Below are 25,990 nucleotides of genomic sequence, written 5' to 3' on the forward strand. Positions count from 1 at the left end.
ACACAGAAAGGAGAATGCTGGTACTAATCCTTAACCCTGTCCTACATTCTCAAAATAGGCCAAACATTGCTGACAGTTACAAAAACAAACCTGTCTGGGTTTTTTTTTTTTTTTTTTAAATAGTGGTACATTATCACTTAACGCCCTCCACCTTAAAAAACAAGGATGCAGTTCATATCAGTAGACAGATCAGGGAATTACCAGTTCAGGGGACTTCTTGGGACAAGGGCACAGGCTCACAGAAAGAAAATAATATGAAGGCAAAAAAAATCTAACAAACACAAACTCAAACAGAAATATTGTGGGTGTTCTTATTTTCAGGGATCAGCTTGCATGAGATTGAGCTTTTCTAAAAATTGTTCCTTGAGTTGAGCAACCTCAACAATTTTTTGCTGATTAACATGGAGCAGATAGACTATAGCACTTAGGATTTTATTAGGACGAGATGTTCAAATTCCCTTTACCTATAAAAATAAGGGGATACTCATAGTTCACTAAAAATATCAGACATTTTATAATTCCAAACTATTTGAATTGTGAAGCTCTATTGGCTTCGATCACTCAAATTACAGGTACTTTTATCAATAAAGTAGACATCTGGAGTTTCTTTCACTTTTGCTGAGCAAGATATCAATGGTTAAAAGAAGAAAGTCCTATATAAGGAAAAAGGAAGTTGCATATCTTAGCAGATTTTTTCATTTTTTAAAACAATCAGAAAGTCACTAAAATACAGCTCATGTTACTACCAGTTGTGACAGTTTTATATCATAGGTTGATCACATTAAAATATACCTCTTTGGGGCTTTATGTGTGAAACCTGGCACTCTGATAGCACTAATTCAAAATGAATAATGAACCTTACCTATTTTGAAGACTGCCTTTAATTTGACATTATTTTACAGGCACACTCCCACCTCAGTTCTAGGAAATAGTGAGAAACCGGAAGCCAATGGAGGCCAAGGTCCTGAAGGGCCAGCCTAACTATCCATGGGGTCATTTTCCCCACGGAGCTACCAAAGGAGAGGAGACATATTTTCACCTGAAATACACTCATTATTAAGTCTGATTCCATTTTAGATTTTCAAGAATATTTCTGTGTGTAAGCACATTATTTTTAGACACAAATGTTTTCACATGGCACAGCAACCCATCCAGTGTTTAACAGACTGTGTAGGAAACGAATTTTCCACCTGTCCAGATCAAACAGGATGCCGGAAGCCCAAGAAAATACAAGAAGCTGGTTCAACGTAGCAACCTGAGTTTTGACAGTCTGTGCTGTTTTTCACAGCATCATGCACTTGTTTCTCTTTGTCCAACTTCTTTTCCTCCTTTTCCCTACCCATTTTCCCTGTCTCTCCCTTCCTCAGCTGGTCCCCAAGGGATGCACTTCAGTTTCTCATCAATCCTCATCACCACCCCCCTCCCCGCCCCCAACTTTCTGAATTGGAGTGACTCACCTTCTCATTAGTGGGGTTGTAACTCTGGAGTCAAGTCACCTTGGTTCATAACGTCTTCTCAGTTCCGAGCAACGTCTGCTCCCGGGCATGACGACTTTTGATGGCAACTGTCCCTCCCTGAAGCCTGAAGCTCTGACTCTATTCAGGGGCAGAGTAAAGAACCAAATCGCTGTTTCTCAGGTTTGGACATCCCACTTGACAGTTCTGCAGAAGTGAAAGAGTTGCTTTATTATCTGCAAAGATTGACACAATTTGGGGGAACTTTCTCCTCTCTGGTCTGTGGCAGGTTTTCTTTTGCAGAAAGAAAAGTTAAAACAGAAAAGTTAAGAAGTTTGAAAATCACTGCCCTTCCCGGAATTTGAACTGAATATTATTAAGACTGGAAATACTCAAGCATTTCCTAGTTTCCTAGAATATTATTAAGACTGGAAATAATCAAGCATTTCCTAGTTTCCTTTTCACCAATCAGTCTCCCTAAGTCATAGGAAGTACAATGGAGAGCACATATATTTTGGATTAGAGAGACACAGGCAGGCTGAAAACCTAGCTCTCATTTATCAGCTCTATGATCCTGAGTGAATTACTTGACCTCTCTGAAACTCAGTTTCCTCAGCTATAAAATGGGGGCAAGCAAGGCCTATTTCACCCCATCATTGGGAGGATCAAATGAGATAATGAATGTAAAGCAACCTCTTTAACCAACCACAACAATCCTATTAGGCATTATAATCTCCATTTCACAGAACAGGGGGGAATGGGGAATGATTCAGGAAGGTTAAAGCACATGCCAAATGTCACAGTCACATTGTAGGTGTTTAGTAAATGGAGTCTATTATTCATCAACCCAAGAAACATGGATTCTCACCTATCTCAAAATAACTCGTTAGTAAGTTGGAGGGCCTTTCCTCTAGTGGGTGAAACAGCCAAGCTTCCTTTTTAAAGAGCTCGTCAGAGGCCTTTCCAGGGAAGCCCAAAGGGAAAGGTTCTTCTCATTTTCCAAACCCTGACTTCGTTGTACGCTTTACTGAAATGTTACCTCTTTTTTTTTTTTTTTTTTTTTTTGAGACGGAGTCTGGCTCTGTAGCCCAGGATGGAGTGCAGTGGCCGGATCTCAGCTCACTGCAAGCTCCGCGTCCTGGGTTTACGCCATTCTCCTGCCTCAGCCTCCCGAGTAGCTGGGACTACAGGCGCCCGCCATCTCGCCCGGCTAGTTTTTTGTATTTTTTTAGTAGAGACGAGGTTTCACCGGGTTGGTCTCGATCTCCTGACCTCGTGATCCGCCCGTCTCGGCCTCCCAAAGTGCTGGGATTACAGGCTTGAGCCACCGCGCCCGGCCGAAATGTTACCTCTTTAGTCAACCCAACAACACTTCTAGTTACCGTCTCCTTTTCCCAGAGCAGGATCCAGAACTTTGAGAAATGTTAAATCATTTGTCAAAGGTCACAGGTTTTACTTATGGTGGAACCAGGTTTGTAAATCTAGATCTCTATGCCCTTGAAGACCATGTTTTCCCATCCCGGCTCATGGCTGTCCCTCACCACCCATCGGCTCAGGGCACGGAACCGTCGTTAGATGTTGGAGGAAGAATGGCTAAACCTTTTCAAGGGGCATCCTCTGCGGCAGGTTCTTCTATTAGCCCAACAAACCTATCACGTTTTCTAGAATGAAACCTAAATAGAAATGAATCTTAAATAAAAAGCAGAAATCAGGGTCAAATCACCAGATCAATAAATTGAAAAGGGCAATACAGTGGAAGGCATTTCAAGGTGCAAAACAAAGGAGAGGAGAGTCAGATCAAATTCTAAATTATTTCCAGGAGGAATAGGGACCTAACAGCATAAACTTTTAATTGTGTACATGCTAAAAGGTTTAGAAAACCAGGTTAGTAATAATGGAGATGTTTCTCTCCTGCTGATTCCCACTGTTCTTCTTACCTCACTTTCCCCTCCAACCCACACCGCACATCCTCCCTGGCTCACTAGGGATTGTGAATGAAAGACAGAAAATGAATTTAAAGAATCCACAAGCGTACTCTATATCCTTGCCTTCGCACGGACCCTCAGGTGATTAAAGAAATGTGCATGTGAATCACCTGGTGATCTTGTTATAATGCAGATTCTGGTTAAATAGGTCTTGGGGTGAGGCTTCTATTCTGCTTTTCTAACCGGGAGCGCAGAGTTCAGATAACGTCACTCAGATTCTTCAGCTCTTCTTGAAATGTCAGTGCAGCCCTTAGAATTCAAGGTATCCTCGCGGAAGCAGGGCCATGAACTCTAAAGTGTTACTCCCTTCCAGGCCTCAGAGGACTCTCAGCTGGAAACTCTCTCGACGGTTAGAACAGAATCTGCCTAAGTAGAACAGGCACTCAAGTTAGAGCAGGCACGTAACCGATTGTATAGACTCTCACCTTGAATCAAAAAAAGACAGAAAAGAAAGGGCCGTGAGAGACCCAACGAACCCAAGTGATAACCTCTGAATACAGACCAGACGCTGATTGTCTTAAAGTCAAATTTCTTTCCATTTGAACTTCGAACGTGAACAATTGGCTGGCAGTAGGGCCTATTGGATAGAAGTCAGGGAGAAGGGACAGTGAGTTAATCAGCAAAGGCAAAACTAGACTGATCCAGCACAGAACTGGGCTGGAGCAGGGGTCAGTGGGGGCCTTCTCCTTCTTTTCGTCAGTTAGGGTAACTTTTCTGGCTCTGATAAAGTGAAAGAGAGTCAAGTGGGTGAGCTGTAAAACTGGCTAAGGCTTAAGGACGTGAATTCTGCTGCAGGGGGCCAGAGGAGAGGTTGAGCCAGCTTCATGAATGCTGCTTCTATGCACGAGGGTTGAAAACTTTGGCTGCAGACAAGAGAAGGGCAGAACTCACTTTTTCTTTGTCTCTGTTTCTTGAAAACCTGCTAAATCCCAGCAGCTGGGCCATATATTGTCTTCTATCACCCAGTAGCAGATTCAGGTTGAGGCTGAGGTTGAGTTGAGAATATGATCAAGAACCCCAGGATTTAGGGCCGGGCACGATGGCTCATTCTTATAATCCCAGCCACTTGGGAGGCTGAGGCAGGAGGATCAGTCGAGCCCAGGAGTTGGAGATCAGCCTGAGCAACATGGTGAGACCCCCCCAGCTCTAAAAAAAAAAAAAAAAAGATTGGGCGCCATGGCTCATACCTGTAATCCCAGCACTTAGGGAGGCCAAGGTAGGAGGACTGCTTGAGCTCAGGAGTTGGAGACCAGCCTGGGCAAGATAGTGAAACCTCATCTCTACTAAAAAACAAACAAACAACAACAACAAAACATGAGTGCTGGTACATTCCTGTTGTCCTAGCTACTTGGGAGGCTGAGATGGGAGGATCACTTGAGACCAGGAGATCAAGGCTGCAGTGAGCTATGATTGTGCTATTGTACTCCAGCCTGGGCAACAGAGCAAGACCTTATCTCAAAAGAGACAGAGACAGAGAAAGAAAGAGAGAGAGAGAGAGAGAACTCCCAGGATTTGGGTATCATCACTCATTCCCCGGGAGGATTGAACATTAGATTTAAACCCAACTGCCCTCTGCCCCTGCGCTTGCCACTCACAGGCAGAAAAGGCAATGAACAAGGTCAAGACTGCTCAGATGATCTAGGATGCCCTGTTGGGCAATTTGGTGGAAGAGTGCCAATGTGGGTCTCTTGCATAAAATTTTTTAAAATGCCCTTGACAAGATAAAGATATGAGGCTATGAGAAATATACTCAAGTGTTTGGTTAAGTTGTAACAATTAATCAGCCGGGCATGGTGGCTCACACCTGTAATCCCAGCACTTTGGGAGGCCAAAGAGGGCAGATTACTTAGGAGTTCGAGACCAGTTTGGGCAACATGGCAAAACCCAGTCTCTACAAAAAATACAAGAATTAGCTGGACTTGGTGGCACGCACCTGTGGTCCCAGCTACTTGGGAAGCTGAGGTGGGAGAATCACCCACGCAGAGGAGGCAGAGGTCGCAGTGAGCCAAGATTGTACCATTGCCCTCCAGCCTGAGTGACAGAGTGAGACCCTGTGCTAAACAAACAAACAAACAAAAGTAATTTTCAATTATTGAAAAAGGAAAATCATTTTCTACTGGCGATGAAAATATATGCTACCTCATAAGGTCAGCAGACCAGGTCCCTGTTTTCAGAAGCTGGACGGAACCAGTGGTGGAAGTAAAGCGCTGTGGCTCACTCCACTTAGGCCAGCTACCATTTCACATCACTAACACCCCCTCGAATCTGTTAACATTCTTTTTTTCCTAAAAACTTTCTTAGTGGATGTGGAAAAAAAAGGGGGGCGGAGGGGCCTGGGGGATAAAGGCTACTGTCAAATTGATTAAGTGAACGCTCATTAGAGAAAGTAACAAGAGGTAAAATCTGCATATGCATTGCAGAAATGTGTCTGATCTTGCTTAAGTTGTAAAAGACAAAAAGGGCTGAAAACCTCCCTGGCTGGAAGGACTTGAGGGAGAACTGGGGGAGGGGAAAGTTCTCTAACAGTAACTTTCCTTCATTGTAAACACAAGCCAGAGCAGCCACAGACTCCAACACTCTGGTACAAACTTTGTTTTCTGATAATTTGTAGTACGATTATTTAAAAAAAAGAATTAACCTGACTGTTCTTAGAATACAGTAGCCAGTTCCTCAATTTCTTTTAATGTAAGGGGTGTGTGTGTGTGTGTGTGTGTGTGTGTGTGTGTGTGGTGTGTGTGTGTGTTTTGAGACGGAGTCTCGCTCTGTTGCCCAGGCTGAAGTGCAGTGGCACAATCTTAGCTCACTAAAACCTCCACCTCCCAGATTCAAGTGATTCTCGTGCCTCAGCTTCCCAAGTAGCTGGGATTACAGGCTTGTCAGAAGTACATAAAGACTTAAACCAGTTGATTTTGTGTCACTGGAGCATAAGTTTTGTTATTGTGCAGTGTAGAACAGAATTTTTTTTCCCCCAGTTTTAAAAGAAAAACAAGGCTTCAGTTAACTATTTGTGTGTGTGTGTGTGTGTGTGTGTGTGTGTGTGTGTGTGTGTGTGGTTGTTGGAGGTGGGCGGGGGCAACCCTCCCCAAAGTCTTCTAGCTTATTGGCCCAAACAAATAAATCTAGAATGAAGATCCAGATTCCAGGTAACAATGTTGATTTTGGAGCAGATAAGGGTCCCTCTGCTTCTCATGACCATCAGCTTGGTAGTGTAATTCCAATGCTTAAGCTAGCTACTTGGATAACCCTTTTAAGAGGATAGTAGTATTTCCAGTTGTCCCGATCTATGAGAGTGGCCTAATATTACAGCCCTATATCATCAGGATAACCCTGATGATTTTTTGTTGGTATGTATTTTTAAGGACAAACGTTTCAAAAATAATGTCAAGTCGGAAGGTCCTGTTAACGTTCACACTCATGCATTCTTGTGATTAACATTAAATGTTCTTACTAATACCTCTAACTTGCCTCCTCCTCTCATGAAACCTAACCAGAAAATTTCTTAATGAAAGAGATGATGATGTTGACCTTAACCTCCAGAATGAAGAAACTTCAGGACTTAGTCTGAAAAGGTAAGATAGACGATGACATCAAATGTACCCCAGTTGGCAGAAACCCTTAATTTTGTAAAGTTAAAAATAAGAAAGACACAAACTTGACATTTCTTAGGTTTAGAAGAAAGATGGCATGGGTACTTGAGGTGTGAACCAAATTGTCTTGAAGATTTGAAAAGAAATGAATAATCATCATAATTTTGTGCCAGAGAATGTTCTTTGAAATATCTGCAGACTGGGGACAAAGCAGTTCTTCTCCTCTATGGGGTTGTCTGAGCTGTTTTGCACCATTATGTGCTTCGGAGATCCTTGTAATTACAAATTTAAGACTTAAATCCTCAGTCCTTCTTTATACTTCTAAACTACCCCCATAGGTATATTTACTTCTTTCTTTTGTCAAGCTTAAACATTTCCAATTACCTTAGCCTCTAAAGGGAAGCGTGATGGTTAAATTCCTGCACTAGTAATGACATTTATTAATCTAGTTCTGGTGAGAAATGTTGAACCTCTTGCCTTCCCAAATCATACATTTTAATTCTGAATACACCTCCAAAGAACATTGACATTGTTTAATTAAAATAAGAGTGCACATTAATAAGAAAGGATATCATTTTGTCATTTGTATGTAATTCTATTTTGTTTAAAAAAAAAATGAACAGAGACTGGTAAGTTCCATAATTGCCCTCCATGGTGAAGAAATAAGTGTAGGAGAGAAGAAAAGCACAGTAAGACACATATGTTAGTAAAACACTCCTTAATACTACCCAAGCTACAGAAAATGCTACTTTGCATTTGGTCCTCAACGTGGCTAACTGCAAGCCATTGAGTAAAAAGTGCACCTTTTAAACTAATTCCATAGTCAGAAGATAGAGCCACATCTTGAAGCCTCCTCATTAATATGCTATAATGGTCAAATAAGAGATTAATAGCAAAGTCACCTGCTAAAGCAACCAGGAACCTGTTGATTAACAATAAGCCTCCCCAAAATAAGATACCAGATTGCAAAGCAAAATCAAGTCCCAGGGCAACAAGTGCTTCTGTAATTTATTCCTTCTTTATATGAGGGCATAAAGCTCCCTTTATAAACGTGTTTTCTAGGCCCTGCTGTGAGCTGTAGGTGTGAGCTTTTCAGCTGATTTATTAATTTTAGTTTCAATCAACGTGTCACCTGCAGACACAAAAATGTAGGCCTCACCACAGAAAATACAATTTAAGGAAAAAAAAAAAAAGAAAGAAAGAAAGAAAAAAATGGGGCTTTAATTCAAAAACTCTGCCAAGATTTTTTTTTTTTTTTAGATGAACACTGGAACGCCTATTCTTTGAGATCTAAAATAATTCCCAGCAACGTAATTAAAAAAATCAAAATTAAACATTTTTGTCATACTTTGAAAGTCAGTCTTAGACCCAGGGAAGAGTAACATGAGGCTGCCAAAACAGTCAGCTACTCTTGTCAGTAGGGGTACATTCTCCCCAAAGAATCGAATGAACAGCAAGTCCCCTGGGCAAAATGTGCAAAAAATTCTCAATTAGTTGTCTTTATTTAGTGAGCACTATGGGGTCCTCAACCACACTATAGAATTATGGCAAGAAAGCTGAGCTCTTCACTGGCTTATTAGCATTCTCAGAGGGTTGGAGTGCTGCTGATAGCAGGCTGTTGCCTCCAAGAGCTGTTGGTGGGACCCCTACACTCCCGGGCTTTGTCCTTTTGTCCTTCTAAGCCAGCAGGAAGTACTGCCCCATGTTCAGGGCATTCTGGGATACCTTCATTCCATTCACAGTTTGCATTACCGACAGAGGCCGAAGTCTTTGTTATTGACTATGACCATCACTGTTGCAGGTTTCAATGAAAAGCAAAAGCAATCTGTATCAGTCAATTCTAAATGAAGGTTTAGGAAGTAGCCCCCTTCCAAATGAACATCCTTGTAGGGCTGGAGTGGCCTTACGTGGCCAAAGCCCCATAGGAAATCAAGGTCTCGTCTTATAATCTGGCTGCTGCATTCTTTTCATCCTAAAACTACAGTGTTAGGCAAGGGAACCAAAATAGGAGTGGGCTAATGCATATTCCAGACTGACGCCTCAGTATATGTACATTTTTTCAGCACTCCCTTGCCCATAGAGCTCCCCCAACGCCCTCCTTCCCACACAAACCCACCTACCCCTAACTACCCTTTCCCCAGAAAAAGAAAACCAGAAAGATGAAAACAATGAAAAAGAACTGGCAGCAACTATTAGAAATGTCTTTTCTAAACAAGAGGGTATTTGCTGCTTTAGGGAAAACACTATCATTGACTAAATTAATAAGTTGTCTTATCAACTGCCATAAGCCTTGGAGTCTAATTAATTTAGTACTGATCAATAGTCCTGAATGAGGCATTGATTTCTGCCTGCTTGACAGGGCTGGAGCTGAAATCACTTTCTCTGTACGCCACACACACACACACACACACACACACACACACACGAAGCTTATACGTTATCACATTAAGATTTTATTTCCCTCATCCCATATGGACATGAATTTCATGAACCAACTATAAATGAGGAAATGGGATGAAAAACAACTTTGGAAGTAAGAACAGGTTCACTAGAAAGTGCAAACAGAGCTCGAACACTCCCAGCCAAAGTTCTGCTTTCTTTGAAAATGTCCTCTGAGTGAGATAGAATATTTAAAAAGAAAAAAAAAGAAGCTGAAGGGCTTTGCTTAAAATACACAGTAGATGCTCCAATTGATCATGAAACATGTAAAAATGGATTGGGTTATCCAAAGAGTAATATTCTTCTGTTTCTTGTTTTTTAAATGCTGATGATACTTTATTAAAAATATTCTGATGCAAATAAATAAAAACAGTGATGCTATCTGGCCAAGGGCAGAAGCAGATGGGGAGCCTTTGATAAGAATGAAACCATGTGAAAGATCTACCCCAGATTTGTCTTTCACTGCTGCGATTGGTGAGCTAGGGGTGGGGGTGCAATGAGGAGGACTTCCCACTCTCCCCACCCCCCCACACACCAAATAATAATAATAATAATAATAAATGGGGATAATACTGGGACAGTATTGGTTGAAAATAATTTAAGCATTTGACTTTTTAGTTTTTATTTGGACTGACAAGATATTTATTCTATTAAGATATATATCCCAAAAAGGGGCTTGGTTTGCATCAATGTTTTCACATTTTCCTAGGACACAACCCTGCATTTTCTTTCGGACCCCTCCTTGTTTTTGCAGCTGTTCATTTTCATTGTGCAAGCCCTCCTTTTGACACTCCTGAAAATATTGGGATCTACCCCTTAGACCAGGCCACCGGACAATTTTTTCTCCCATTCTTAAACATGACTTGAAATAAGAAGGATAGCAAAACTTGTCAAATATTTTAAAGATGATGCTTCAATTTCAAACAGGGAAGGAAAATAACTCAAGAACTTGACTATCTCAGAACGATTTTCTATTCAATAAACATCACCAAAAAAAGAAAAGGAAAATAGGAGAACTGAAAATATGAACTGCCTTTTTTTTTTTTTTTTTTTTTTTCTGACAGAGTCTCGCTCTGTTGCCCAGGCTGGAGTGCAGTGGTGCGATCTCAGCTCACTGCATCCTCCGCCTCCTGGGTTCAAGCAATGCTCTGCCTCAGCCTCCCGAGTAGCTGGGATTACAGGTGCCCACCACCATGCCGGGCTAATTTTTGTATTTTTAGTAGAGACAGGGTTTCACCATCTTGGCCAGGGTAGTCTTGAACTCCTGACCTCGTGAACCACCCGCCTCGGCCTCCCAAAGTGCTGGGATTACAGGCGTGAGCCACCACGCCCAGCCTGAACTGCCTTCTTTTACAGGGTTGGAGAAACTATCTAAAATAAAACAAGGAATTCATATTCTTTCCTGAGCATTTATTTAATGCCATTTAGCTTTTTAAAGATTATATATATATACACACACACGCAAACACACACGTATATATATTTGAAAGTCCTAGAAGAGTCCCACCCTTAATCTCTTTGAGGCCTCTATGAGTTTCCATAGCACTTTACAAAAGATCTTTATTGAGGAAAGGATTGGACAAACTTTCCTTATATGTGTGGCCCACACCATTAATTGCCCCATCTCCTTTAGTAAGGCCTTATTCCTATGTAAATACCCTTGCATAATGTTACAGGCTATTGTTAGGCCAGCGCCAGTCAGTCGCCACTTATATGCATTTTTACTTCAATCCGCTGCTCAGAGAATGAAAAGATGTCTGGACTTAAGCTGTTTACCAACTGGGCCGAAGCTGCAGAGCGGCAAAACTGAAGAAAGCCTCAAGCAACTGCAGGAACAAGCTTTTACAATGCGAGCAGCCATTTTCAGTTGAGTTATTAACCCACCCTGAAACTCTTCTAAGCTATGCCTTTTTTAAAGAACAAATGTGCTGAATCAAACATGAATGAGCCAGAACTATGAAGAGAGAAATCCTCTAAAGAACTATTGAACACAACATAGGTTTGTAATCATTTTGTCTCAGTTGCCTGCTACCAACATTATCAAGGATGATAATGCTGGCTCAGTTGAGGCAATTGTCTCATAATTAAACAATAGTGCGGTACAGTAAAAACACACATGCAAGCAACACACACTCCGAGTCACAAAACAATGTGCAAGAGAGGAGAAGGCTGAGTTAATAGCTCACCACCAGGATCTTACATTAATTTGACTACTAAAACCCAGTGATCTCTAACGAGAACAGTGGAAAATGCCTCCATATCCAAGTCTGTCTGATTCTCTCAACCCTATGTGGCATCATCATCTGTGCTTAAACTGAAAAAATAAAATACTTTTTACTTTATAGTTGTAATGATCCCCTGGCATGGCACACCATGAACGTAAAGGAGCAAAATTCTACCAAAGGGAGCTAGCTTTTTTCTCTGAAAAATGTGCTACAGGCAAAGATCATTGTATTTATTTAATGGCACCACAATCTGAGTAGTGTGGTATTAGCCTAAAGAAACTCTTGACTATTTGCATGCTTATTAGAATCCAATGAGTACTTAATAGGTGGATATATATGACAGAAAACATCTCATTGCATAGTTAGTGCTACAGGAAAGACGGGAAGACACACACACACACACACACACACACTCTGAAGAAAGCAGTCTTGAGTTAATTAACATCACAATGCAATCAAGTACAACAGTCATAGCTGGAAAACCATTTCTATTAAAGCTGCTAGACTCAACCTTGCCTCTGCAGGTCAGCTATGGCACTGATAACCTTTCCAGTAGACAAATACATGTAACATCACCTCATCTAATTAGAAGCTCAGGGAGGTGTAGAAAAATACCAGCACATTGAATCCAAGCAAATGAGTGCTGCCTTCGGCTGATGAAGCTACCATATGCTGCTGCTGTTTACTCTGGAAGGAAACTGAGTCACTTAACATTTCAATAGGTTAATCAATTGACAATTAAATAGAGAAATTGGTTAACTCTGAAAACAATTAACATGACACTCCATTAAGTACACTTTCTAATTGCCACAGCTGTGAGTAGAAATTAACGTGCATGTTAAAGGATCTAACTGGGGTGGCACTGTTTTTTTTGTGTGTGTTTAGGAAAACGGAATTAGCTGAAAAGTCGGGTTTTATTTTTATAGATTAGACAGTAGGAATTCTATCATCAACTGCCGTTTTAGCAGAGGGGAGCTATGTATATTTTTTCCTTCTTTTAAGGACTCACTTCAAGTTGTTGAAATATTTAATTTGCAATAATTAATTAAAATAGCCCGAACTCCTCCCACCAAATTACAGGTTGGTGAACAAAAAGAGAAATCGCTGCCTTTGCCCATTTTGTGGACAGAATTACTTTGCAGGAACAGGTATATTTCAAGATTTCCTTTCCAATTAAACAATGCAGTGCACACATTGTAAAGACAGAATTTTCACTGAACATTTTCATGAATGGTTTCTGGTTGTTGGCTGTATCCTGAACCTTACTGTAAAATGGTAACAATAGTGTTTGCTAGTAACAATTTTAAATTAGGAGGCCAGGAGTTAGGATTTTATAGACTAATACACGTGCCTGCTATAGCCAGTTGGTAAGATGAAGAATATTCATTTACAAAACAGGTGATAATTTAAGTAAATCATAAATCTTTTGATATATATTAAAAGCCAAATATATTTTTGAATGAATGAATATCTTTAAGAACTGATTATCAAAATTATTTTATGTAATCTCTCCCGCCTCACCCTCCTTACTACCTTTTTGCATAACTTTACTATCTCTGGATACTCAAAGATGAATAGGATAAATCCTACTTTGAGGGACTGATGGTCTGGCAGTGGGCAGAGTGGCATTTGAGGAGAAGAGGCTAAAGGACTTAGTGAACTGGTGCAAGAGAGGAACACTAAGAAGACTGAAAGTTTTCTAGTTTGGACCCCTGGTTTGGCGGGGAGGTTATTAATCAAAATAAAGAAGGAACACAGGTTAGGAGTGGGGTGGGGATCACAGATAGTAAATTTAATTTAGGACATCCTGAATTAGAAGTGTCATAGGATATCCAGGTGCAGATGTCAACTAGGCAATTAAACATATATACATATACACATGTATTTATGTAATATATTTACACGTACATATATATTTATGTTATACTCACACTATATACATAAAGAGAAATTTGTGAGAGTTGTCAGACTATTAGCAGCCACCTGCTAAGAGTCTGGACACCTGGTTTGGTAGTGAAGTCATTAATCAAAATAAATGAGCAGGTGGCTGCTAATTATATGTAAGCAGATGAGATTGTCTATGCAGAACACGCACAATATGTAGAATAAGAGAAGAGGGCTGAGAACAAGATCTTAGGTAACACCGGTATAAACAGGATAGACAGAGGAAGAACCAGCAAAGGAATCTGAGAAGAAAGAGGAAAAGGAGGAGAATGAAAAGAGAGTTGTCACGTAAGTCAAAGGAGAAGAGAATGACTACTACCTATGGTTAGGTAGGAAATCAGCAGGACGTGTTTTCCCAGCACTGGTCACAAGACCCTGCTCAAGAAAACAGGAGCTTATCAAAACGATTTGCAGCAAAGGAACTGGTCAAAATCAGCTAAACCCAAGACGGCAATGAAAGAGACCTCTGGTTGCCCTCATTGCTAGCTGTACACTAATTATAATGCATTTGCATGCCAAAAAACACTCCCACCAGCGCCATGACAGTTTACAAATGCCATGGCAACTCCTGGAAGTTACCTCATATGTCTTAAAAAAGGAGGCACCCTTGGTTCCAGCAACTCCCAGAAAGTTCACAAATAGCCCACTCTTTGTTTAACATATAGTCAAGGAATAGCCATTATATAGCTAGCCAGCAACCTATGAGGGCTGCTGCTTCTGCCGCTGCTTCTACTGCTACTGCTACTGCTACTGCTACTACTATGTCTACACAGCAGCCATTTTCCTGTACCCTGTTTCTCTAATAAAGTTGTTTTTGCTTTGCTTTGTTTGCTCGTTTGTGAAGTCTCTCCTGTGCAAAGCCAATTTTGAAGTCGGGCTGCATCAAAGGGGTCTAGTAAGAAGCTGGCAACTTATAATGTGGCAATTTGGAACCACTGGTGTCTTGGTGATGGTTGTTTGGTTGGCATGGTGAAGGCTTGAGTCAGAACATCATCCCCACAGGTGAAGAGTTAATGGATGATGAGGAAGGAGAGATGTTGGATCACTTTGAGAAGCTTGATTATGAAGGAGAGGGACAGAGCAGTGGCTTAAGGACTGCAGGATATGAGGACAGTTTTGTTTATGTCTGAGTTTGGAAATAATTGAAGATAGGGCTATATTCAGATGACCCAGAATGGGAAGATGGAGGTTCTGACTGTTGACTGCTGGCGCGCGTGTGCGTGTGTACTAATTTTTGTACACCCGGCTAATTTGTACGCCTGGCTAATTTTTGTACTTTTAGTAGAGACGTAGTTTCACCATGTTGGTCAGGCTGGTCTTGAACTCCTGACCTTGTGATCCGCACCCCCTCGGCCTCTCAAAGTGCTGTGATTACAGGCGTGAGCCACCGTGCCCAGTCTCCCTCACTCTTAAAACTCTGGCATTATACCATCCAATAAAGACTTAGGTCATAACTTTTGCCTTGGGACCATCTTTTGAGGACACCAGTGTACCAAAAATGTAATGAAGATGGTAATGGTAGTATCGTCATCAAGATTTCAGTCCACCCTTTCCAGTGAGAATAGGGAATAGGAAGGGAGGCAAAGGAATATAGTGAGGGCACTGCTAGCCCACATAAACTATTGTACAAATTTAAAAAGTTGACTTCTCTGGATCTATGCAACTCATAGGCATGGTTATTGCATAGAGTTTGGACTGGATTTGAGCTCTCAGGTATCCCCTCAGCTGCATATCCTTATGCAATAAACATCCTATACGAGCATAGTCTTGAGCATAGTAGAAGCATTATGCAACTTATGAAGGAGGAAATTCAGAAAGCTCAGTTTTATAAAGCACTTCTAGTAGCACATGTTGATGTGGTTATATCCAGTTCTAAGCAAGAGATGAATTTTACACTTATTGTTTACAGTCTCTGTTTATACGACAGTTTACCTTTTTTAGGAAACAGCTTAAATGGGTCTTTTCCTTAGTAGGCTGGTAGAAGAGAGATGAGTTGAGCTGGGTTATAACTAGTCAATTCAATTCATGTTGAAGCTGTTGTTTAAAATGTTCCAGGCATTATACTACATGGGGAGCAACAATAAGGAATCAGCACGAGTTTGCATACATTTTTAGCATCACTGAATAACGCAGAATAAAGAGCAGAGAAAATGGATGATTGTGCTTATTCAGGACTGAGAATGCCTTTCCGTTTTTTCATTAGCTACTCACATTTTTACCTTCCACTCAAACCTGGTTCAGGTTCTATACATCACTCAGGGCTTCAATCTTCTCCTAATACTCAACCCCCACATCCCCCCAAGGAGGCAGTTAGATTTCCTGCTTCACCATGTTCGATACATCAAAATCCCAAAGAAATGGAAGTACAACAGCTGTTCTCTTCCATTTATCTGCTGAATACAAACCTCCCTTTCAAAACATTGGAACACTCATAGCCCTCAAGATGGCAGGTGGAACTTTGGATACTTGGTGGAATGTGGAATGATGGGGCATGGGAGAGGGAAAACCCAGCAACCGTGCTTAGGTGCGGCCGAAAAGAAAAGTTTGCAGAGCCCCTCACTACACATTCTATAACAGAAAGACATTCTCAGGCTCCCTTAGTTCAGCAAACATTTCTTTGTTGCTTACCATATGCCAGACCACGTGTTACCACAAAGGTGAGTAAAAATTTCTGCCCTTCATGAACTTATGATCTAGTGGGAAAGATGAAAACATGAACAGATAATTTCAATATAATAAAATGACTGCTGTGAGAAATGCATGAAGAGTGTGCAAAGGGCATTGGTGGCTCGTCCTGCCTTCGGGGTGATGGAAGGCTTCCCAGAAAAGACCCAGGAGCTGGTTTGAGTCTGTCACTCAGGGACTACTTATCACCTGGCTCTCTGTTAGCCTTATCCCTTTCCTGTCTCCACCTAACCCTCCTCGATTCCCCCTGCAATGATTCACACTCCACTTTCCCTAATTTTCAAACACTTCATGTTTGCACAAGCTAGACTTTCAATCTGGAATCTCTTCTCCCACTTCCCAATTCTGGAAAACTTCTATTCATCCCTTACTACTCACCTCCAAAGTAATTTCTGTGACGCTTTCCCTGAAACTCCTAGGCAGAATTGCCTCCCTCCTCCTTCCTGTTCCTAACCTACCATTGTACTACTAAGCCCAAACTGAGCTCTCCAGACTACCATTGTACTCCTGTGTTTACCACCGTGTGCTTCTAAGATAATATTCACCACATTTTTTTCTGCATATGTTTGTTTTTCCGCATTAGACTGTGAGCTTTTAGGGCAGAATAGGGCAGAAGTCATTCATCTTTGTTTCCCGAGCGACTAGCGTTGCAAAGGGTCCTTAGCTCTGTAACTTGCTATGTGAGGGATGAATGATTATATATAATATACTATGGAAACATTGATGATGGAGTCACTCACTGTGCTGTTTGTGCTGAATAAAACATTTGAAACATCGTGTTAACATAGTAAATAGGCATAGGTAACATGTGAGGGAGGCTGAAGCAGACCTCTTTGACTGTGGTATTCAGGGCTTCCTTGCTGGCTTTCTGGTTTTCTTTGCTTGGGGGGTTTCTCTCTGAGGACAATTTATCTTTTTTTTTTTTTTTTTTTTTTGTGAGATGGAGTTTCGCTCTTGTTGCCCAGACTGGAGTGCAACGGCATGATCTCGGCTCACCACAATCTCCACCTCCCAGGCTGGAGTGATTCTCCTTCTCAGCCTCCCGAGTAGCTGGGATTACAGGCATGAGCCACCACACCCGGCTAATTGTTGGCATGTTTAGTAGAGACAGCGTTTCTTCATGGTGGTCAGGCTGGTCTTGAACTCCCTACCTCAGGGGATCCACCGGCCTCGGCCTCCCAAATTGCTGGGATTACAGGCGTGAGCCACTGCTCCTGGCCTGATGACAATCTATCTATAGGAGGCATCGGCAAGAGATCAGAGTCAGAGGAAGGATGAGGGTATTTATTCTCCCGGCTCTCTCTCTGCTGGTCCACTGGTAGGCAGTGGCTGCATGAGGCCACATCCTAAGGCCACAGCCTCTGTTGGTGAACTTTTCTCCACCACAGCTCTTTCCAGGTTCCCATAACCACTCCCTGTGACCCTCCAGGTCTCAGGTGGTTTTGTCCCTTCACTGATGCCAGCCCAGTGGTGCCATACTGTTCCTTGTTAGTTTCCCTTAATTCTTTGTTAACAACCTTTGTAAATATCTTCTTCATTAACATGCATACAGATCTATTTTTAATTGGTAGTGGAGAATCACAGTGATAGAATCAAATCATAGTTTTGATTTGCTCACTTAACATGACATCACAAACATTTCTCAAGGTTTCCACAAAGGCTGCACAATAACCATTTCATGGTAACACAATATTCCACCTTATTATATACAATAGTTTCCTAATATATTTTTCCTTTCCTTTCTTTTCCCTTTGCTTACTTTTTCTTTTCCCTTTCTTTCTTTGTTTACCATTACAGATAGACAAAATAAACATTCTCAAGGTGCAGATTTTTAATGCATCTATCTTCTTTTTTTTTTTCTTTAATCCTGAAGCCGTTCGTCTTCTTTAATCCTGAAGCCGTTCAGCCACATTTCTACCTTTTCTTCTGAATTTTTCTATAGGCAAATAGTTACCTCATTCTACTTGAAATGTATTTACACTCACCTGTCAACAGACATTTGTTTAAACTACACTCTCCACCTGAAATACTGTCTTGTCCCAGTTTTTCAAATGCAGACTTTCCTGGCTATCCAAATTAGATATGTTATGTAATATCATATATTACAAAAGATATGTTATGTCTTTTGAGTTTTCTTTTGAACTGCCCTATTCAAATAATTTATTTGGTAATTAGTGATTTTTATTGTTATTTTGAAATGTAAATTAAGTCTTTTAGGTTATTTAACTTTAAACATATTATTATATTTTCCCTTCCAACTAGACTATTAATTTCTTGACAATAGGAACTATTTTCTTATATCACTTTATGTCTCTTATAGAGATTTTCATGTAGTAATTGTTTCATAAACATGTGTTAATTTGAAAAATGTTGGAATACCATATACAAAAGATTGGCTTTCCAAAGGCTACATAGGTTTAAGTGTGTTTACACTGAGTTCTCTGTTCATTTCTATGACTACAACCCATGGCTTCATTATATGACGCTTGGATTTCCAATGTTGTGTGAGAGTGTTATTGTTCTTATGTGACATTAGGAGGGAAAATGTCTTAGAAGTGTTTACGTCTCTCTAAGTCAAAGTGGAGCCCGTGCATGAGAAAGAAACACCTCCACAATGTAGATTTAAAAGGAAGAGCAGTGGTGGGAAAAATCAGCTTCTGATTACTAATAATAGAGATTCTAAGTTCTTCTATAACATTTGCCCTGCTTTTTCATTATAGCGTGCTATCACCTCCAGATACGTTTCACATTTATTTTGTTATTTGCAATAATGATAAAACCTTCCTTACCACAGCTAAGATATATGCTACATCAGAGTAAGGGCTTTTTCTGTCTTGTATTCTGTATTGTATTCTCAGTCCTAGAACAGGCATAGAGTAGGCACTCGATAAATATTTGTTGAGTAAATTAATGAATAAATGACCATCTATTTGCACAGTCATGCATTGCTCAGCACCAGGGATATGTTCTGCAAAATGCATTGTTAGGCAATTTTGTTATTGTGCGAACATCATAAAGTATACATACACAAACCTAGATGGTGTAGCCTACTGCACACCTTCCTTACTGCAACTAAGATATATGCTACATGAGAGTAAGGCCTACACCTAGGCTCTATGGTATAGCCCATTGCTCCTAGGCTCCAAACCTGTACAGCATCATACTGTGCTGAATACTGTAGGCAATTATATCACAATGGTAAGTATTTATGTATCTAAACATAGAAAAAGCATAATGAAAATACAGTATAAAAGATTTCAAATGGTACACACCTGCATAGGCCACTTACCATGAATGGAGCTTGCAGGACTGGAAGTTTCCCTGGCTGAGACAGTGAGTGAGTGGTGAGTGAATGTGAAGGCCGAGAACATGACCGTACACTACTCTAGATTTTATAAACACCGTACACTTAGGCTATACTAAAATTTATTTTAAAATTTTTCTTTCTTTGATAATAAATTGACCTTAGCTTTCTGTAACTTTTTCACTTTTTAAACTTAAATGTTTTTAACTTTTTGACTCTTGTACTAACACTTAAAACACAAACATTGTAGCACTCACTGTACAAAAATATTTCTTTGTATCCTTATTCTATAAGTGTTTTTCTATGTTTAAATTTTTAGTTTTTTTTTTTCTTTATAAATATTTTTGTCAAAAACTAAGACACAAACACACACTTAAGCCTAGGCCAACACAAGGTCAGGATCATCAATATCACTGTCTTCCACCTCCATATCCTGTCCCACTGGAAATTCTTCAGGGACAATAACACGCATGCAGCTGTCATCTCCTATGATAACAATGCCTTCTTCTGGAATCCCTCCTGAAGGACCTGCCTGAGGCTGTCTTATAGTTGAATTTTCTTTTTTTAAGTAGAAGGATTACACTCTAAAATAACAATAAAAATAATAGTACATAGTATTTATGTAGTAAATACGTAATCTGGTATCATGGTCATTTGTTATCATTATCAAATATTATGCACATACATAATTGTACATGCTGTACTTTTACACAACTAGTAGTGCAGTAGGTTTGTTTACACAAGCATCTCCACAAATATGTAAGTAGTGTGTTGCACTATGACATTATGACGACTAAGACATCGCTGAGTGACTGGAATTTTTCAGCTCCATCATAATCTTATGGAACTATACTGTGGTCCGTCATTGACTGAAACGTCGTTATGTGATGCATGACTCTGTATTTTGCAATTTTCCAGATAGTGCTATAAATGCTTTGTTTCCCTTATCTCCTTTGAGCTTCAGTACATCCTACTCAATAGGTACTATACCTTTTTAGTAAGGAGACTGAATCTTAGAGAAATTAAAGGACCTCCAAGGTCACATATCTAGTAACTGGGGAAGGAAAGTAAGACTTAAATCCAAGCAGTCTGACTTTGAGCCCACAGCCTTAGCCACGGTATTAAATTTGTCAGTACAATATTGTGAAATAACAACAATTTGGCCAGGCACGGTGGCTCATGCCTATAATCCCAGCACTTTGGGAAGCTGAAGTGGGCAGGTCACCCTGAGGTCAGGAGTTCGAGACCAGCCTGGGCAACATGGCAAAACCACATCTCTACTAAAACTATGAAACTTAGCTGGGCATGGTGGCGGGCGCCTGTAATTCCAGCTACTCTGGAGGCTGAGGAAGGAGAATTGCTTGAACCCAGGAGGTGGAGGTTGCAGTGAGCCGAGGTTGTGCCATTGCACTCCAACCTGGGTGACAAGAGCGAAACTCCGTCTCAAAAAAGAAAGAAAAGAGAAAAAGGAAAGAAAAGAAATAACAGCAATTAGCATTTGCTATGTGCTTCTAAAATGTATAAACTATTTTCACATCTGTTTTCTCTTTTAATAACATTCAGTGACCTAAGCTAATGTTATAATTGTCCCTACTTTACAGATGGGAAAACTGAGAGATAAAGTTATTTGTCAAAAGTCACAGTGCCATTAAGTGGCAGACTTGGGAATTAAACTCAAATCTTCTCAGTCCAACCTCCATCTTTCCCCTACCCTCAGCTCCTGGCATCTACCATGCAACAGTTTAAATATGGCCAGAGACCCACATTTATGGTTTTAGACATATGAAAAGAAATTCTATTTCAGAAGTCTCTAATAAAACAACTGCATTTGGTAGTTACTAATAAAGAATTCCATTTTAATATTCACTAATTGTATTTTAGTAGTTACTAAGTCATTACTAATAAAAAATTACACGAGTTCTATTTTTATAATTAATTGATATATTTTTGAGACAGGGTCTCATTCTGTCATCCAGGTTGGAGTGCAGTGACATGATCACGGATCACCGCAAGCTTGACCTGTCAGTCTCAAGTCATCCTACCACCTCAGTCTCCCCAGTTTCTAGGACCACAGGCACACACCACCACACCTGGCTAATTTTTAAAATTTCTTTTTGTAGAAATAGGGTCTCACTGTCTTGCCCAGGTTGGTCTTGAACTACTGGCCTCAAAGGATCTGCCCACTTCAGTCTCCCAAGGTGCTGGGATTATGTGTGTGACCAATCATGCCTGGCCCATGAGTTCAAAATTTGGGGGGACAGTCCCCAAGCATCTTTGACTTTGGAAGGATATGACAGTAACAAAATTTTCACTGGTAACTTTCACAAAGACTGCACAATCATTTGTTCAGGAGGCGTTTGTTTTATATGTTGAAAGACATTTACTTGCCATTGGTACAATAACTTATCTCCTTCTCTCCTCTTAGATACTTAGTCCTACAACAGGTGATGGCAGATGTCTCCAAAGTGTTTTTTCTTTTGACAAATTAAAATATATTATAAACATGATTCTGACAATTAAGATTCATGGCATGAATGTAAAGAAAACAGTCTGGGTGAAGTGGCTCACATCTGTAATGTCAGCACTTTGGGAGGCTGAGGTACACTGCTTGCTTTAGCCCAGGAGTTCAACACCAGCCTGGGCAACATGGTGAGACCCCATCTCTACAAAGAATACAAAAATTACCCAGATGTAGCAGTGTTTTCCTGTAGTCCTGGCTACTCAGGAGGCTGAGGTGGGAGGATCTCCTGAGACTGGGGAGATCTAGACTGCAGTGAGCCGAGATCGCACCACCGCGATCGCACTCCAGCCTGGGCAACAGAGCAAGATACTATCTCCGAAAAAAAAAGCGGGGGGCGGGGGAAAGAAAAGAAAAAAGAAAACAGTGGAATAGCAGTAAAAGTTACAGAGGCTGAACAGATCTAGAGGCTACACAGGAACGGCAGGAGATACAATCTAGAGCAGTGGTTCCTAACCTTTTTGGCACCAGGGACTGGTTTGGTAGAAGACAATTTTTCCACGTATGGGGGTGGGTTGGGAGCAATGGTTTCAGGATGAAACTGTTCCACCTCAGATCATCAGGCTTTAGATTCTTATAAGGAGTACACAACCTAGATCCCTGGCATGCACAGTTTACAATAGGGTTCACACTCCTGCAAGAATCTAATGCCACTGATCTGACAGGAGGTGGAGCTAAGGCCATAAGGCTCACTCACCTGCCACTCACCTTCCACTCACCTCCTGTGCGGCCCAGTTCCTAACAGGCCATGGTCTGTGGCCCGGGAGTTGGGGACTCCTGATCTAGAGGCTGCACTGAGGAATGGCAGGAGATAGGATGGAGAGAAATCTGAATCAATGTGCTGGAGAATGGCTGATGGTAGTGACAACAGGAGAAGGGGTGTCAATCAAGGCGGGCACAGACTTTACTAATATGAGTTGTGGGATAAAGGTGAGATGGGTTTGATGAGGAGTAAGTAGATTAAAGAATATGTCAACCTTCTCTTCAGGGTAAGGGATGAAGAGGTATTCTCCACTTGTGGAAAGCGAGAAGGGAAGATTGTCACTTTACATCAGGGTGAGATGGTAGAGTAACTCTTCATAATATGAAGAATAATTAGCCTTATAATAGGAGATCCAAAAAATAGTTAAAAATGACTTGGGAATCTTTAGGGATCAGAAACTGAATTTGATTTAATATAGAAATATTTTCATTACCAGAAAGGTATTATACTTTGACATAATAAAGAAGTATTCCGATTGTCTATTCAAAAGTTTTACTTTTCATAAAGCTTTTAAAGTTTATAAGCATGTTACTGGCCCATTTGATGTTCAGATTAATCCAAGACTCACCTTAGCACATGCTGACCTGCTGCCTGCTTCTTCAATATACACAGATTTCTCTTTTTAGAACATGTGTGGCATTTACTTTCCATACTACTCACTTGGAATTTGTTGTAATTAGCTTCTTAATGATAGTTTCAGTTTTTACACATACACACCTGTAATCTTGCCAGCTAGATGTGTATGTTTATTCGAAGTAACCTGTGTTCGGGAGTACCTGCCACAGGCTTTTTCCTAGAGCTGCAATACTTAGTTTGGGGCTGGCATATTTGCTTACTCAGCTACTAATTGCTGAGTGATTATTTAGGCTGTGTTTGGGCTGTTTTCTTCTTCACAGCCAGCAAAAGTTGCGGTGAAAACCACACGGTACAATTTATGGAAATCCATGAGTTGTAATTCATTCACAATTTTACCTCTTGATGAAAGGCAATGAGCATCCCTTTAAGTGAGAAATTTGATAAAAACTGGATTTTAAGGAAGCATCACCTCCCCCAAAGGGTAGGCTTCCTTTCTGAGATCTCCTAGCTGCCAAGGTTGCTAAGGCAAACCTTTGCATATACAAATTTGGGTCAATGTGTTGACAGGATGTCAGATTTGTGTAGCTAAGGGAGCTTCAGCATGAATATTGAGCTGTATGCCACTCCATTGATGCCCAAATGAACCTGTAGGTGCCTATTTGTGCCTGAAGCTATTGGGGTGGAAAATAGAAGCCCTTCTTGTGAAAACCTAACCAAGGTCCACAACCCAGCCTTGGCCAGCAGCAACTGGTTTTCAGCAACAACTGAAAAGTAAATTCAAAGAGATCTGAATGATGAAGCACTGATTTGTTTTCATCATACAGCCTGTAACTTCATGTTGCAGTTATTTTTCCTCCTAGACTTACCTGTGCGTATATTAGAAGTCTTCCTGGTGCCAGGAATCAACAAAGAGTTGAGTAACGAAGAACTAATTTAATCAGCTAATTTGGAGAAACTAAGTCTTACAATTATTATTTAGTTCATCAAAACATGTAAATCTCAATGAGAACAATGAAATACGTGACAACTCTTTTTTTTTTTTTTTTTTTTTTACCAGAAAAATACTGTTTGAAATTATATTTTAGGGCTATGAAAATTTTGCTTGAGATTGAACACAGTAAACATCAGATGACTTTTATATTATTTAAGAAATAGAAGTGTGAATTAAATAGTATTCACCATAAGCACTTGTTTTAACTTCTCAATGTTCTGTTACGTAACATTTTGTTACCTAGGATTTCACTAATTAGTGTTTCTACATATGTATAGTACAATGATAATTGATATCATAATTGATCAATCACAATGATTTTGAGTCATTGAGTGACCTTTTCATCAAAGATTTAGTTGTACACAAATCTAGTTTTACTTGATATTTGTTTTTAATTATTATTTTATAAAAATTGACAATCTATTAGAAAACCATTAGCTAGAGGCCGGGCGTGGTGGCTCACGCCTGTAATCCCAGCACTTTGGGAGGCCAAGGTGGGCGGATCACGAAGTCAGAAGATCGAGACCATCCTGGCTAACACGGTGAAACCCCGTCTCTACTAAAAATACAAAAAATTAGCCGGGCGTGGTGGCAGGCGCCTGTAGTCCCAGCTATTCGGGAGGCTGAGGCAGGAGAATGGCGTGAACCCGGGAGGCGGAGCTTGCAGTGAGCCGAGATGGCGCCACTGCACTCCAGCCTGGGCGACAGAGTGAGACTCCGTCTCAAAATAAAATAAAATAAAATAAAAAACCAAAACCATCAGCTAGAGTATTTGAATTATATCCATCTCCTCCTATCATGTAAGGTAATATAATTTATTTTCTTTGCTCCAGTAGACACCTAGGGCATTTGAAACCTTGGGCAGATCATTTTTTCACATTTCCCTTGTCTTATACAACAAAATTATTTTCTGTAAAATTCATAAAATGAAATCAATAATAATATTGTCTAAAAAAGAAATGTAAACCATGAATATTTTCTTTTGCTGAACTTTAAATTTATAATTGTTCAGGTAAAGGAAAAATAAAGGATTCTAAATAAATAGAGATTATAGTACAAAAATGGAAAAAATGAATTAATAGTCTTTAAGTATAGTAATGCATTTTTTTGAGAAAAGGGAAAAATATTATATCTACATTTCAGTCTGTTGCAGTAATAAATAATATTATAATTTCTCCTTTTCACCTTGAGCTATAATTTCTGCAAATTTGTCAGTGACTTTGTCAAAATTGATCTTTACACTTTATATTCAATAGATAATATAGTCAGACTTATCTTTTCCCTTTGTTGATTAAAGAACACTTTTGGCCGGGTACAGTGGCTCATGCCTGTAATCCTAGCACTTTGGGAGGCTGAGTCAGGAGGATCATTTGAGCCTAGAAGTTTAAGACCAGCCTGGGCAACACAGAAAGTCCCTGTCTCAAAAAATTTTTTTTAAAATTAAAATATTAAGAATAATTTTAACTTTAGTTTTGAAATGTTTCTTTTATTTGAAACAAAATATAACAATAGGAAAAGT

General features: G+C 40.2%; 1 protein-coding gene across 1 annotated transcript in view; it reads left to right on the forward strand.

Annotated features, from left to right (window-relative positions):
• LOC112628395 (translation initiation factor IF-2-like) overlaps positions 1–25,653 on the forward strand; it is a 118,137-nt gene extending 92,484 nt beyond the window's left edge. The window contains exons 5-6 of the mRNA XM_025391139.1: positions 24,341–24,915; positions 25,241–25,653. Of these exons, the coding sequence (XP_025246924.1) occupies positions 24,341–24,361 (21 nt within the window). The 3' untranslated portion in view covers positions 24,362–24,915; positions 25,241–25,653. The remainder of the gene's footprint in view (positions 1–24,340; positions 24,916–25,240) is intronic.
• The last annotated feature ends 337 nt before the right edge of the window (positions 25,654–25,990 follow it).

Source organism: Theropithecus gelada, chromosome 7b (genome assembly GCF_003255815.1).
Source record: "Theropithecus gelada isolate Dixy chromosome 7b, Tgel_1.0, whole genome shotgun sequence".
Classification (NCBI taxonomy): domain Eukaryota; kingdom Metazoa; phylum Chordata; class Mammalia; order Primates; family Cercopithecidae; genus Theropithecus; species Theropithecus gelada.